The sequence below is a fragment of the Desmodus rotundus genome, chromosome 1 (genome assembly GCF_022682495.2).
Source record: "Desmodus rotundus isolate HL8 chromosome 1, HLdesRot8A.1, whole genome shotgun sequence".
Taxonomy (NCBI): Eukaryota; Metazoa; Chordata; class Mammalia; order Chiroptera; family Phyllostomidae; genus Desmodus; species Desmodus rotundus.
Window position 1 is genome coordinate 2585780 of NC_071387.1, and position 14533 is coordinate 2600312.

General features: G+C 58.6%; 1 protein-coding gene across 2 annotated transcripts in view; it reads left to right on the top strand.

Moving 5' to 3' along the window:
* Positions 1–12297, top strand: part of CAMSAP1 (calmodulin regulated spectrin associated protein 1) — a 51282-nt gene extending 38985 nt beyond the window's left edge. For both annotated transcript variants that reach the window (XM_053919387.2, XM_053919388.2), the window contains 10 exons: positions 567–744; positions 1054–1145; positions 1625–1709; positions 2314–4666; positions 5517–5653; positions 5938–6146; positions 6360–6462; positions 7809–7924; positions 8389–8507; positions 11238–12297. In XM_053919387.2, the coding sequence (XP_053775362.1) occupies positions 567–744; positions 1054–1145; positions 1625–1709; positions 2314–4666; positions 5517–5653; positions 5938–6146; positions 6360–6462; positions 7809–7924; positions 8389–8507; positions 11238–11540 (3695 nt within the window). In that variant the 3' untranslated portion in view covers positions 11541–12297. The remainder of the gene's footprint in view (positions 1–566; positions 745–1053; positions 1146–1624; positions 1710–2313; positions 4667–5516; positions 5654–5937; positions 6147–6359; positions 6463–7808; positions 7925–8388; positions 8508–11237) is intronic.
* Positions 12298–14533: the final 2236 nt, after the last annotated feature.

The window sequence follows — 14533 nt, forward strand, 5'->3', positions numbered from 1 at the left end:
CTCGGGCCAGCCACCCACATTCCTGTCACCTCAGCCTCTGCGTCCCCCCTGCTGGCTACCACCTGGGGACCGCCCCCCATGCCAGGGTTATCTGGGCTCCAGTTGCCATGCTGCTAGGGCCTTGCTGCCAGCTGGCCAGGGATGGTCCCCGTGTCCAGCTCCTGCCTCCCTGGACTGGCCCTGGTACCACTGTCTCGGGCCAGCACTTGGGGGACCACTGTGGAGGCGGGGATCCTGGTCAGCTCTGGGGCTGACATGGCCGCTGGGTGACGGGTCACATGCTACAGGCTGGTTGTTGGTGATGAGAGACATTCCAGGCAGTTTCACTGCTTCATGTTCCAACTTGTATTTTGTCTTTATGTTTTGATACAATATTCGTAGTAGTTATTACCTCAGAATATGCTTGTTGAACTTGAAACCAGTTTTTTTGGAAAAGTTTGGTTTCAAGTAAAAGTAGAGTTATTTTTGGTGCTTATAAAAGTTGTACCGGGGCTTTTGGGTGCCCCTTGCTAATGTAAGCAACTGTAAATAATAGGAATATTTCTGTGCAACTTCTGTTTCTGCAGTGAAAACAGTGTCACACCAAAAGAGCAGTCGGCCCCCTGTTCCTATCTCCAATGCCACCAAGCGCAGCTTCCTGGGCAGCCCTGCGGCGGCAAGCCCAGCCGAGCTGCAGCCCCCCACCCCGCTGCCCGCCGAGGGCTGCCACCGGCACCACCTGCACCCTGAGGAGCCCGAACATCTGTAAGTCTCTCTGCTCTCGGAGTTCCTTACTGTCCTGCTGCCCTTTTCCTGTCACTGGGAGATGGCGTGCCGCACACCCACTTTGTCAGGCTGTCCCCCAGTTGCAATTTGGGTTGCTTATCCCGTTTGAAGTTGTTGGCATTCTTTTGGTTCTTTCTTTTTAGTAACTAATTTTTCCCAAAGAATCAGTGAATTTCTCACAGACGGGGTGGACTCGTAATGCCTCTGTAGTTTCTTTTGCATTTGCTTTTGAACTTGAAGGTGACTCAACCAGTGGTTTTTCTCTCTGGTTCTTTCTCCTAAATTTAGGGGGAAAGGGGCTTCTGCTTTTAGCCCGTCGCACCCTTTGCTGCCACTGAGGCAGAAACAGCAGAAGATGGTGCAGGGAGAGGACCTGCCCGGTAAGACCTCCTTCCCTCTTTTCTTCTTACAGCAGCTCATCCAGACGACGGTTCTCAGGGTTCACGTCTTACTGTACGCGGTAGTTTCAGTTAAGGCTGCGGCAGAGTAAACTTCACTGGTATTGACGTGCCTTGGAATTTATTGTCTTTATAGTGGAAACACCATTAAAATCCAGTAAATTGTGCGAAGCACACAGAAAGTTGCTGTGTCGCACTAAGCACGGACTGAGATGTATTGACGCTCACTTAAACTTCTGGTTATTTGGTTTCACAATTCTCACTGCTCACTGTTGAGGTGCACGCCATGTGCCCTTGACACTGTTCAGTTGCGTTGTTGCAGTTACCTGCTTTCCTTGGGCAGTTTCGGGTGAGTTATGATGCGTTCCCGTGAGAAATGGTTCTTGGGCTGAAAGAGTTTTAAATGGCACAGAATTGGTTACTAACCGCCGTGCACACTAACCGCATCCCCCACCCTGCAGATCAGCGGCACCGGTCCAATTCCTTGACTCGAGTGGATGGACAACCACGGGGAGCCGCAGTGGCATGGCCAGAAAAAAAAAACAGGTGAATTGTCTGCCTACTCTCAAATTACTTTCTGCGCAAAATGTTCCTTAGACTAACAGCAGTCTCCTGCCGTGGCCTAGGATCCCGGGCACTGGGATGTTTCCTGCGGCCCCTGCTGCTCTTGAGGGAGGGCGTCCTGACGGGTGGGGGCGAAGCCAGTGGAGTCAGAAGCAGGCGTGAGGACCCTGCAGGCAGTGCCAGGATTTGCAGAAGTGTGAGCTAATGCAGCTCCTCACAGTGTTAGCTTTAACTTGAGCAAATGTAGTCATTTTTCATGCAGTGGGTTTCTTGTTGCAACGTTTAATCAACTTAAAGTATTTTCGCTTTAATTTCCAGTATGATAAATATTGATTAATAATGATAACTCTGATAAGTAGCAGCTCTTTGGGGTCCTCAGCAGTTTAAGTGTGTGAAGGGGCCCTGGGAGCGGAAGGTTTGGGAATTGTTAAAGGGAACTAGCTCTGGTCTCTGCTCGGGAAGGGGGTCAGCTAACTCTCCCTTACAGTCCGTGCTCTTTACACAACTGGTGTTGCCGTCACTCCCTGCTGGAGTCGCCTCTGGTGTGACAGTGGTGTGTCCAATGGGCTTCTTCCCTGCCTTGCAGGCCTGTGTCTCAGCCAGCACCCTTTGCTCTCCATCACGCTGCGAGTGGCGATGCGGACCCCGGCTCTGGTGACAGCATCAGCCTGGCCCGTTCCATCAGCAAGGATAGTTTGGCGTCCAACATCATCACCCTGACCCCACAGAACCAGCCTCATCCCTCCACCCTGAGGGCCAATGGGAGGAGCCTCCTGAACAATGTCGACGTTGAGGACGAGGACGAAGAGCTCGTGGCCATCATTAGAACCGATGGGGCTCCTCACAGCGGTGACCTGGGCCCAGTGTCAGGCGCCAGGTCTCCCCAGAGACTGGCGGGCACCTCAGAAAGTAAGCCTGAGAGTTTCTTCTTGGAGCCATTGATGCCGGCTGTGCTCCGGCCGGCTAAAGAGAAGCAGGTGGTCGCCAAGGAGGACGAGTGTGGGGAAGGGCGGCCGAGAAGCAGCACGACCAGGAGGCCTGGTGAGGGCCACCTGCCTCTGGGGCGGAGGAAGGCGCCCAGCACTCATGCCAGCCGTGACTTGAATAGGACTTTCACCCCCATCTCCTCAGAACTGTGCGCTGAGGCGGGGCCGCAGGCTGGGGAAGCCCGTGGTGGGCCCCTGTCCAGTGGTAGCTTCGATCCGCTGTCTCAAGAACAGTCTGCCGACGGCTTCTTTCTGCATGTGGCCAGAGCCGACGAGGACATGGAGGGCAGGCTCTCCATTGGGTGTGCGAGAAGCCCCCGCGCCCACGACCCAGAGCCTTGGACTATCCTGAGGCAGGACTCCGACTCAGATGTTGCGGACCTAGAGGAGGCTGAGCACGATTTCATCGGTGAGGACCACACTGTGCTGCTGGCAAAGTATGTGGGCGAGGAGGAGTCGGCCAAGCTGCAGGAGGACATGAAGGTAAAGGAGCATGAGGACAAGGACGACGCCAGCGGCCGCTCCAGCCCTTGCCTGAGCACCGTCTCCCAGGTCAGCAGTGTCTCCATGGCGAGCGGGAGCGTGAAGATGACCAGCTTCGCGGAAAGGAAGCTCCAGAGGCTCAACAGCTGTGAGACCAAGTCCAGTACAAGCAGCTCCCAGAAGACCACACCAGATGCCTCGGAGAGCTGCCCGGCCCCGCTCACCACATGGAAGCAGAGGAGAGAGCAGAGCCCCGGCAGGCAGGGCAGAGACCATGCCAGCCTGCTGGCCTCCGAGCTGGTGCAGCTCCACATGCAGCTCGAGGAGAAGCGGAGGGCCATCGAGGCCCAGAAGAAGAAGATGGAGGCGCTGTCCGCCCGGCAGCGCCTGAAGCTGGGAAAGGCAGCCTTCCTGCACGTGGTCAAGAAGGGCAAGGCCGAGGCTGTCCCCCAACCACTGAAGCCAGAGCTTGTGGCTCGGGAATGCTCTCAGAACGATGGGGAGGACCGTGACACAGCTGTGTCCAGAACGGACGTGTTTCTCGTCAGGGACCTGGGCAGGGACCGTCTTGTCGAGGGTCAGGGTGTGGACAGAGAGAGCTTGGCTTTCCTTCCACAGCTCACACTGAAGGACCCTGCCGCCCTGCCAGAGCTGGAGAAGGGCAAAGTGCTATCTGCTGCCCTCCTGGAGGACACCGGGGACGCGGCTGACGTGGGCGAATGTGACCTCTCCATCGAGAAGCTCAACGAGACGATCAGCACGCTGCAGCAGGCCATCCTGAAGATCTCCCAGCAGCAGGAGCAGCTGCTCCTGAAGTCCCCTGCAGCACCAGCTCCGGGTTCCAGAAACAACGCCCAGGACCCAAAGGTCCAGGCATCCATCCACTTTGTGGAGCCGCTCTCTCCAACAGCAGTGACGGGCCACCGCAAACCTCCCCGTCTCGGCCAGGGTCGGAATTCACGGTTGGGAAGACCAGCTGAGCTGAAGGTTGCGAAAGACAGGCAGCAGGGTTCCCGCAGCAAGACCCCAACACCCAGCGTGGAGGCCCTCCCCCATGGACGGCCTTTCCCGCCTCGGACGCCCTCTGACCCGGTCTGGGACAGTGCTGTAGACCCTGGGAGTGACCCTCATGAGAAGGGCCTCTTCGACAGTTACCGGCTCCACGATGAAAGCAACCAGCGGGTGTTTGTCCTGCCCTCGTCCAAAGATGCAAACATTCTGTCGGAACAAATGAGCCTCAAAGAAGGTCTGGACGTTGGCGTGAAGGAGGCAGGGCTCAGCACCCCAGCTGTCTCAGGAAAGGAGGACGTCCCCATGGATGGGCCCCCAAGGAGCAAGGCCAGTCTCATCGAGGTGGACCTGTCCGACTTGAAGGCCCCCGATGAGGACGGACAGACGGAGGGCCACGAGAGCACGGTGGATCTCAGCAGTGAGGGCGACCAGAAGCCGGGCGTCGGCTTCTTCTTCAAGGTACGTTGCTGGCAGCACTGTGTGTCCTGTGGTCAGGTGTCGTCACTCTGTCTCAGCCGTGGGGCGTCACAAAGAACTGTGTTAAGAGTGGGGCCCTCAGACCCGTCTGTGCAGGGCCCGGGAGTGAAGGCGCAGTTTGTAGCCCGGTCTGTCACCGGGACTCAGTGTGTGCCCACAAAGCCTGGTCTGCTGGCCCGGGGCGCAGATTCCGTGCAGTTTTCGCGTGTCAGGAGGTAGTTTTCTTTGGGTAGTGCTCCGGTCACTTTGAAAGGGAAGCAGTCTCAGCATCCAGGCTCCGCAGAGACTGGATGGGCTGAGGCCTGCCGCACCGTGGCGCGGTCTGACAGCTGTGGGGCCGGGAAAGCACTTGTCTTTCTCTCCGCACCTGGCCGTCGTTCCCGTTGAAGGAGAGGAAGATGAGCTGTGAGACCTCTTGTGTGTGCTGAGAGCGTGTCCTGCCTCTTGGCTCTTGTGCCCGCGGACATGTTACAGAGTCGTGTGATTGACCTTAGCAGAAGGTGCTTGCTCCACTGGGTGCTTGGGCTGTAACGTGGGCAGTTGGGGGTAGTTTTAACTAGAAACGCACGTGTGGTTTTAAGGCAGACTGAATTCCGCGTGGGCCTTTGGGTACTGGCAGCTTCACGGATGCTTTTTGAATGGGTGGCCTCTTTCCCATCTGTAGTTTAGCCTCATAAAGACAGGCTGATCCTCCAGTTAGAAGGAGGGAACAAGCCTCTGGCCTGTGCGTTGGGGTGTTCTCAGCCTGTGTCTCAGACCACTGCTGGGGTGAGGAGGCGTGCGGGCTCTCTGAGGTTGGGCCCCGCACCGGTACACGGTGTCTGTTCTGCAGGATGAACAGAAGGCAGAGGATGAACTTGCCAAGAAGCGGGCGGCCTTCCTCTTGAAGCAGCAGCGCAAGGCTGAGGAGGCCCGCGTGCGGAAGCAGCAGCTGGAGGCGGAAGTTGAGCTCAAGAGGGACGAGGCCCGGTAACCTGGCTCCATGGGGCAGGGGACGGGCTCGTAGTGTGTGTCAGAGCAACTTCATGTCACGTCCTCTTTACCCCACTTGGGCCTGTGCACTTCCTGGGGGTCACCTCCCTGAGTCTCCACCCCAACCGCAGGAGCTGTATGTGTGTACCCCATCATTAGGTCACGTGGGTGTGCTGCTGGGCGTGGTGGCGGGTGTGCAGTGGGACTGGGTCCTGCACGAGGCTGTGCCTGGTTGGCTCCAGGAGGTCCCTGTAACCAGGACTGTTTCGCTGTGTTCTCAGGCGGAAAGCCGAGGAGGACCGGATACGGAAGGAGGAGGAGAAGGCCCGGCGGGAGCTCATCAAGCAGGAGTACTTGCGGAGGAAGCAGCAACAGATTCTAGAGGAGCAGGGGCTAAGCAACTCCAAGGCGAAGCCAAGAAAGCCCCGGCCCAAGTCCGTGCACCGGGAGGAGCCGCGTAACGACTCAGGAACCAAGTGCCCCTCGACTCGTAAGCAGGCCCTGTGGTACGGGTGGCGGCGTAGGCCCCTCCCCCAGAGGGACGCTGCCCTGTGGACAGATCGGTGGCTTCCCAAGGGCGGGAGATCTGGCTGCACAGCTTGGGATGTCACTCAGGTGGCAGCTTATCCCTGGATCTTTCTGTTGCACAAACATGGTGGGGGACAAACCCGTGTCTCATGAGAGTGTTTCTCGTCTCTGGCAGCTGATAACCTGAGCCGGGCCCAGTCGGGCTCCAGCCTGTCCTTGGCCTCCGCAGCGACGACTGAGCCCGAGAGCGTTCATTCGGGGGGCACGCCTGCCCAGCGGTAAGGACACGGTGTGGGAGGTGGCACTGGGCCCCAGGATGTGGGCCCACAGGCTGGACACGCCCTGCACGTCCGCTCCACTCCGTTGCTCTCTCCGCCCCTCGGCCGAGCAGAGCCTGTCTGCCTTCTTTCTCTGGAGTTGAAAAGATCGTCCTCTGTCCTTAAACACTGGGCACGTGTTTCTTGCGGGTGGGACGTTTTTTACGTAACCACGGTTGTGGAGCCAGCACTGTCATCTGCTCCACAGCCCACATTCAGTTGTCCTAGCTGTTGGATGGTGTCCCTGAGAGACGTGGGAGCCGTGTTTTCACGGTCACACTCACTCCCTGCAGTCACGGTCCCCGGCAGGCCCACATGTGCCACAACACATTCTGCAGCCTCCTTTTCTTTCTGACCTTGACACTTCGGACATGTGCAGGCCAGTGACTTGGTGACCGCCCCTCAGTGTGGCTCCCGGTGTGCAGGGTCACGCGGCGCAGTGTGAGTGGGCACAGCCCAGAGGGGAGGGTGTGTCCTTCTCAGCACCTCCTGATGCGTTGATGAGCGGTGTTGAAGGCAGGGTTTCCGCTGGCCCTTCCCTAAAGAGTCTTCTTTGATGGATGAGAGATTTGGGAGGTGGTGTTGGTGCCTCTGGTAGCAGGGTCCCCCATCCCACTTGTCCTTTATTATGTGCGTCCTGTGGTCACGGCCAGTGTCCCGCCTCTTCACATGTCCAGTGGCCTCTCATCGCCTGGGCTTTGTGGAGGATACCTCTCTGAGTCTCAATTCTGGATGGACTTTCATTCTGGGGGTCAGTTACCTAGGCTGGGTTCCAGTTCCAGCCCTGCCTGCCTCCCTTGAGTGGGCAGCTCGGGTCAGCTGTGCCATCGAGCACACTGCTGCAATAGGTCAGGCTGACCTGCAGGACACTGCTCAGGCCCTCCAGGACTTGGACTGAGAGTCCCTGAGACCGGCCTGGGGTTTGGGCTCAGCCGGCTCTGCCCCCTCCCTCCTAGGGACCAGTGGTTGGTCCCTATGTGGCCGCAGCACAGATGGCCCAATGCCCCTGCCAGAGGCTGCATGGAGGTGACCTTCTTAGTGGAGGTGGTTTCTCCTCCAGCCTGTCCACTTCTGTCACTCTGGTTCCTGAGGTTTTGCACTGTGCCTAGAGTTTAGAGCTGTGTTCATGGGGTGGGGGTGGCCAGTGTGCTTGTCCCTCTGGGTGTCCCTTCTCCCTGCTGATGGTCCTTCTTGCCCGAGGTGTGGCTAGCCCCTGTTCAGGGTGGATTCCACAAGCCAGTGGCCGGCTGTGTTGAGAGGGTATGTGCCCGTGACCATCCCTGTCCGCCCTCTGTCCCTTCCCTCAGAGTTGAGTCGCTGGAGGCCTTGCCCACACTGAGCCGCAACCCCAGCAGGAGCACAGACAGAGACTGGGAGACGGCGTCCGCAGCATCCTCCCTCGCCTCGGTGGCCGAGTACACAGGTGACAGCCTTGCTCCCCGGATAGGTCGTGGGTGCACACCTGTGTCTGGGGAGGCGGGTCACGGGCACACGTCTGAGTCTCTGAAGCTGGCACTGCCTGGCTGTCAGCTGCCTCGGGGGCAGGTGGCGCACCTGCCAGTCTTCACAGCCTTGTGGCCGAGTCGTGTGTCCTGGGCTTTGGAGCCTTAGACTTTAAAAATTACTTCCCGGTTTGGTTTTGTCGTACTCGTGTCAAAGAACCGAAATTAGGAAGGGGGTGAACCATGAACAACCTAGTCTTTCAGCTTATTTAAAGTCTGTATTCAGAATTCTTTCAAATAAGTTTGGAGTGGGTCTTGCACTTTTAATGGACACGAAGATCCCTAACTCAGCCTAGCCGTTGCTCGGTCGTAGGAAACTTGGTGTTCTTGGGGGCACATGTGCCTTAGGATATTGACGCTGCACTTTCTGGCCTGGTTTCCACAGGCCCCAAGCTCTTTAAGGAGCCCAGCAGCAAATCCAACAAGCCCATCATCCACAACGCCGTGTCCCACTGCTGCCTGGCCGGGAAAGTGAACGAGCCTCACAAGAACTCCATATTAGAGGCAAGTATCAGAGTCACCGCTCGGGAGAGCGTGTGTCAGAGGAGAGGCGTCTGCCAGTCAGGGCTCTTCGCTAAAGCAGACACCCTCGTTGTGTAAACATGGCCAGCCCGGCGCTGCGCGCGGGTCTGAGTGCGCCCGAGAGCCCACGCGCTCACCTCTGAGTCGCCGCCTGTCAGGCAGGCCGCTTCAGGGAAGAGGAGGGGCCTTATGGCCCAGAGTGGGGACGGGACGGAGGGGCAGGCTGGGAAGCAGGTGGCATTATGTTCACAGCGCAGGACCCCGTGGACTCGGTGTGGTACCTGGGGGCAGTGTGGTTGCAGATAGAGAGATGGGACAGAGTGGACTGGAAATCTCCCTGCTCCTGAGGACAGCCATGTGCGTCAAGGTGGGGGCAGGAGGGGCTGGCAGGAGTGGGTGAGGGTCCCAAAGGCTGAAGGAGAGCAAGGGATGTCGGCAATGGCTCCAGCTCAGCCTGAGTCCCCGGAGAAGGGAAGTTCAGGGGGAAACACTGGTCGGTTCTGTTCTGCTGTGGACTGTCCCCCCAAGGGCACACTGCTCACAGTACAAGACCACTGTCAGGCCTGGGGCCTTAAAAGGAGAGATGTTGTAGGCCTCAGCAAGCAGAAAGATCTGGATGGTATTTGGAATAGAGGGTCAAGATTAGACTTGTGTGCCCTCAACTTGAGGGGAGCTCGATCTTGGGAGCGCAGTGATGTCCCTGCTGTTAAGAGCAGGGGACTCCTCTTCATTTAGTGTCATTGCACTGGACTGGACGCTGGAATCATGCTGGACAGAGCCAGTGGCCTGGGCAATGGAGCTGACGTGCTGTGGTCCCTGGCTGTGTCCACAGAGGTCCCAAAGGAAGGGTGTCCACCTCAGTTCTGACGTCACAGTGTGAATAGACAGGCACGGCTTGTGCTGCTTTTGGTCCTCGGGCCGCTGGTTAGAAAGGGACCAGTGGCCTGGGCAAGGTTGGAGGAGAGCATGGCGGGGCCCCAGGGGCGGCTGCAGGGCCAGCTGGTCAGGGTGGCTCTCGCTGGAAAATGATGTGCATTGGGGCAGAGACCTGGAGGAGGCAGGAGGGCCGTGTGATTGGGGAAGAAAGCCCTAGGCAGCTGGAGGAGCTCCTGGGAGCCCAGTGGGCTGCAGCACAGAAGCTGGGGGTGAGAGGTCACAGGGCAGCTCCCATGGGGCCTGTGTCAGTGGAGGGAACCCTGCTCTGCTTTGAGAGGGCGAACACAGCTATGGGCAGAGGGGCTGTGAATGGACCCCTCCTGCCTGGCCACGTTGCTGCTGGCCAAGAATAGACGAGGGGGCTGGGGGGTGGGTAAGGGGAGGCAGAGGAGAGGTGGCCGCCAGAGCGGGCCGGGGGCCGTGGGGTCTGGGGTCCGGAGGGGCAGGTTGTGTGCATCTGGTTTTGTTCTGTTTAATCACAACTTTCACACAGTTAAAATCGGTATTATGTATATAGTTTTGCAATCTGGTTTTCCACTTAATCTTTTAAAGTATTTATTTCATTATTCGTTTATTTAAAGTAACACATCTATTACAATATGTTGACAAAACAACACACATTTGTGAAAAAGAACTGTCCCCTGAAACAACACTGGCAGGGAGACTGGCCTTGTTTCAGTGTCCAGACCACCTGACTCCCAGCTGTGTGGGGGCAGCCGGGTCCTCTCCACTCCCACATCCAGGCCGAGGGCGGAGCCAGACAAGCAGGCAGCACGCCGGGGCCTGGACCTCAGGGACCCCAGCATGGGTCTCAGGGACCCTGGACCTCATTTTAGAAGTGCTCGGGTAGAAAGTTCTACCAGGTATTTTCCAGCAGGCGGGGGACTTATTTTAATAATTATTAACACAAAAACATTTCAAAGTTCAGAACTCAATACAGCAGACACTGGCACAGGTCCTTTTGTGCCAGGTTACCAGCACGTCACTCGAAGTCCGCCGGTTAGAGTACAGCTCAGTGGCACTAGTCCATGCACAGTGCAGTGGGCGGGCACCCCTCTCGAGTCCGAGCCCACGTCCCCAGGAGCCCCGTACCCATCACACTCCCGTAGTGCCTCCCCCAGCCCTGGCTCCCACTCCCCAGCCCGCTGCCTGTCTTTGTGGACATGTCACGTGAAGGCAGTCCCCACAGCAGCCTCATCCATGCGGCACATGTCAGGTCTCTCCTTCCCACAGCTGACTCAGACCCCTTGTGAGCACAGAGCAGGTTTGTGTGCCCGTCGCCCTCCGACGGCCGTTGGGTTGTGCCTGCCTCTTGGTCTTGACGAGTCTGCTGCTCTGAACGTCGTGCACAGACAAGGTCCTGGGGGGCACCTGTTCCGTCTTGCGGAGGATGCAGTGCCCCGTGCTCAGGGTGTTGGACGTGTTCAGCGGCGTGCGAGGCTCCTGTCTCTCTGGCCTTCTGGCGCCCCTGCGGGTCTGGCCGTAGCCGTCCAATGGGGGGTGAGCCGCTCACCGAGATGCTTTCATTTCCCTGCTGGCTCATGATGTTGAGCCTCTTTCCTTGTGAGTTTTCACTTAGTTAGCAAAGCGTGTGTAAGTAAAACCTCGGTGGCCTCTGACACTCCCTGCGTGGGTGACCCGGCGGGTCCGTGCGGGTCGGCTGGGGTACTGCCGGTGAGTTTCCCACAGGGCTGGCCCGCTGGGGGTAGCGCAGCAGCTGGGGCCACTCTGAATCTCTCCTGTGTCCCAACCCCCCCCCCCCGCCCCCCCATGCAGGAGCTGGAGAAGTGTGACGCCAACCACTACATAATCCTGTTCCGCGACGCCGGCTGCCAGTTCCGGGCGCTCTACTGCTCCTACCCCGACACTGACGAGATCTGCAAGCTCACCGGCACAGGGCCAAAGAGCATCACCAAGAAGATGATCGACAAACTGTACAAGTACAGCTCAGACCGGAAACAGTTTAACCTGATCCCAGCCAAGACCATGTCCGTCAGCGTGGACGCTCTCACGATCCACAACCACCTGTGGCAGCCCAAGCGGCCCGCAGTGCCAAAGAAGTCCCAGACGCGCAAGTGACACGCACCACGCACGGGCTGAGGAGGGACCGGGGGTCGGTATTTATTTTCTGTCGTTTGGGTACGAAGTGTGTGGAGTCACAGACCTTTTTCGAAGAGACTTCTGGACGACATGGGGAACCATCTCTTCCTCCTCACACACGGGACGCCCGGTGGAGCGGGCATGGAGGGACGCACGCCGGGTCCCGGCCACTGCTGTGGTCACCGCTGTCCCAGGCCGCCTGGCAAGGGGCGTGTGTGGAGCAGGGTTCCTTTTACTTGAAGTTCTTCAGTATAAATTAAAAGTGACTGACTTTGCATCCTGGCCTCTCGCCTCACCCCCTTTGCACATGACTCAACCCCTCACACTGGCGGCGGCGACCTCGCGAGGGAGGAGGACGAGATGGGCCTCCCGGTCAGGGTGCTTGAATGTCTTCAGGAAAGGAACTTGTATGGGGGGGTCTCGTTCACTTGGGAAATTGTATGATATTTATTGATTGTGTCTACTGCCAACGTTTATATCCAATTCTAAGATTTCTGAAAATGATTCTTGTTCCTTGCTGCTCAGAAAACGTTTACTGAAAATAGCAGTTGACGAAAGCACTGGAATCCGCAGGTCTGCCTCTGCTGCTGCAGTCACGGTCACAGCACGGAGGCGACCTCCCGACAGCAGGGGGCGCCGAGCGGGCGTCTGCCTCCTGGGGGATGGGCGAGCCGCACAGACTGGGCAGTGCTCCGATGGTTTGTTCACTCTAATAAAGACAGGTTTGGGTAAAGTAGACTAGTTTCCACTCAGCATGTTTCTCTTCAAAGGCAGTGCACTTGAGTGACAGTTCTCCTTCGGTGTTTCTGTCGTCATGGCTCGTCCGCCCTGGCTCCTGCTTCTGGCCGAGCGGCGCGCCCCAGAGGAGTGCGGGCCCGGTCCACACCCCGTCACTGCGGCCACGGACGGAGACCTGTCCGGCGGTCGCTGGCAGTTTTCTTGGAGCCCCACGTAAGCGGGGTGCTAGCGCTCTCTCCTGGGCCTCGAAGTCTCACGTTCCTCTGGAGCAGGTGCACCCCCCGCCTGGCGTGGCCCCGCCCCGGCACCCGCGTGGCAGCCGGCTGCTCCGGCTGCTGGGAGGTTCTGGAGTCGCTCTTGTTGGCTTTGCACATACTCTCTCGGGGGTGATACTTGAATCTATCTCGCACTGCAGAACAGAACGGAAGGCTAGTGGAGAGGACGTCAGACGAGTGTCTTACAGTTTTAGGTAGGGAGGGGCCGGGGAGAGGGGGCGTGAACTCTAGAAGGGACATAGGTCCCCCGGTGTCCCCGGCTCTGAGGGGACGGCTGGTCACCGTCGCGCGTGTACGGTGTTGGCCCGGCTCTGCCCTGTGCCCGAGGGGGTGCTGAGCGGCCCGCGGCCGTGGACCCTGTCACGTGCTCCGCACGGGCGCGCGCTGTTCCCCGCTGGCTGGCTGATGTCCTGTGATATTTATTTTAAGAGAGCACTAAACTGTAATAAAGTAACCGATTGGCTTTTTATGCAGCGCGTGCGCGTGAGGTGGTCATGGCTCGTTTTCTCGGTCAGCGTCCCCAGCCACTTGCTTTAGTGAGTTTTGCACTGTTTTTAGTTAGTGGACAGCCCTTTCATCAGGACGTGACGTTGCTTCTTACTGTTGGAACACAGCCCTGCTGACTTTCCTGAAGACAGGCCCCAGGGCGCTGCCCAGAGGCAGCCGGGGGCGGTCCGGACCTCAGCAAGGTGCCCCTGGGCCCGCTGCCGCTGCCGGGAGGCCTGGCCTGCGGCGCACCTTTCTGTGGAGATGGGGGCGTGCTTGTGGCACAGTGCTGGGGCCTGGGACAGCGCCTTCCCGCCCACTCCTGGGCCTCCTCCACTGGTCAGCAGGCTCGGACATAGCAGCTGCCACTCGATGTCCCAGGCGTCCGGGCCTCTGTCACTGTGAAAAGTTTGGGACACGTCTGCAGAGCACCCACAGATCTGTGCGCCGTGGCAGGTTCTTACGCCATAAGGGCAGACCTCTCCCCTGCCTCCCCAAACCCCGTGACTGGAGACAGGCTCCTTGGCGGCTGGCATGGCGGACGCTGCGGTGATGGCCGTGCTCCAGGGCCCCGACGGGAGGTGCTGGGGGTAAAGGCACTTGAGTGAGCGCGAGTCCCATTATGTTACAAGTACACGTGCAGAGCCTCGCCTCACCACGCACGTGTGCATGAGTGTGCACAGACATGGATGTGTGTGCGCGCCCCAGCGGCTCCTTCATGCGTGCCCGGGACTCGAGTTCTCTGCGGGGTTACCGCAGGGCCGCCTCTGATCAGGCCTTCCTGCCCGAGCTGCACTCTTCACTCGGCAAAGGTGAAAGGTACCGTGGTTCTCAAGCTGCTTCAAGGTTAGACTGACTCACTGAGACCAGTTCCTGGGGGGGCGGGGGGAGTGTTCACCTAAAGTAAAACTCTGATCACAGTGGTTCAGGCAGCCTTTTAGAACTGATAGTGACCTGTTTGTGCGGTGAGGTCCGCTCCTGGGAAGGGGGGAGTGTGTGGAAGCGGCCCCTGCAGGTGCACTCCCGGCCGTTGGTGAGAGTCCTGTGTAGCAGGACTGGCTGCGTCGGCATTGCTGTCCCGGCCGGGGCTGCCAGCGTCACCTGGGAAGCGGGGGTCAGGACTGGGCCTCTCGCACCGGGCCTTCCCTTAGGGGGTCCAAGCCCTCCCCAGGCCATCTCCTGCGGAAACGGACCCCATCAAGGCCGAGCTTCGACTTTATCTCTGAGGGTGGAACTTGCCCCGATGAGAACCTCAGGCTCCTTACCCTCCCCTCTCCTCCTCTCCTTGTCTGTCCGCCATTAAAACCAGGTTTCCCATAAAAATGACATCCTGGCCAAGAGCCGCATGACAGAAGCTAACAAACCAGGCCCTGGAGTTGCCTCTTAGCCCATTTTCTCATCTGGTGAGCGACGTGGATACCAAGACACCTTCACCCTGGGACGCACCTGTCTTCCAAGTGTCCTTGTGCGGTG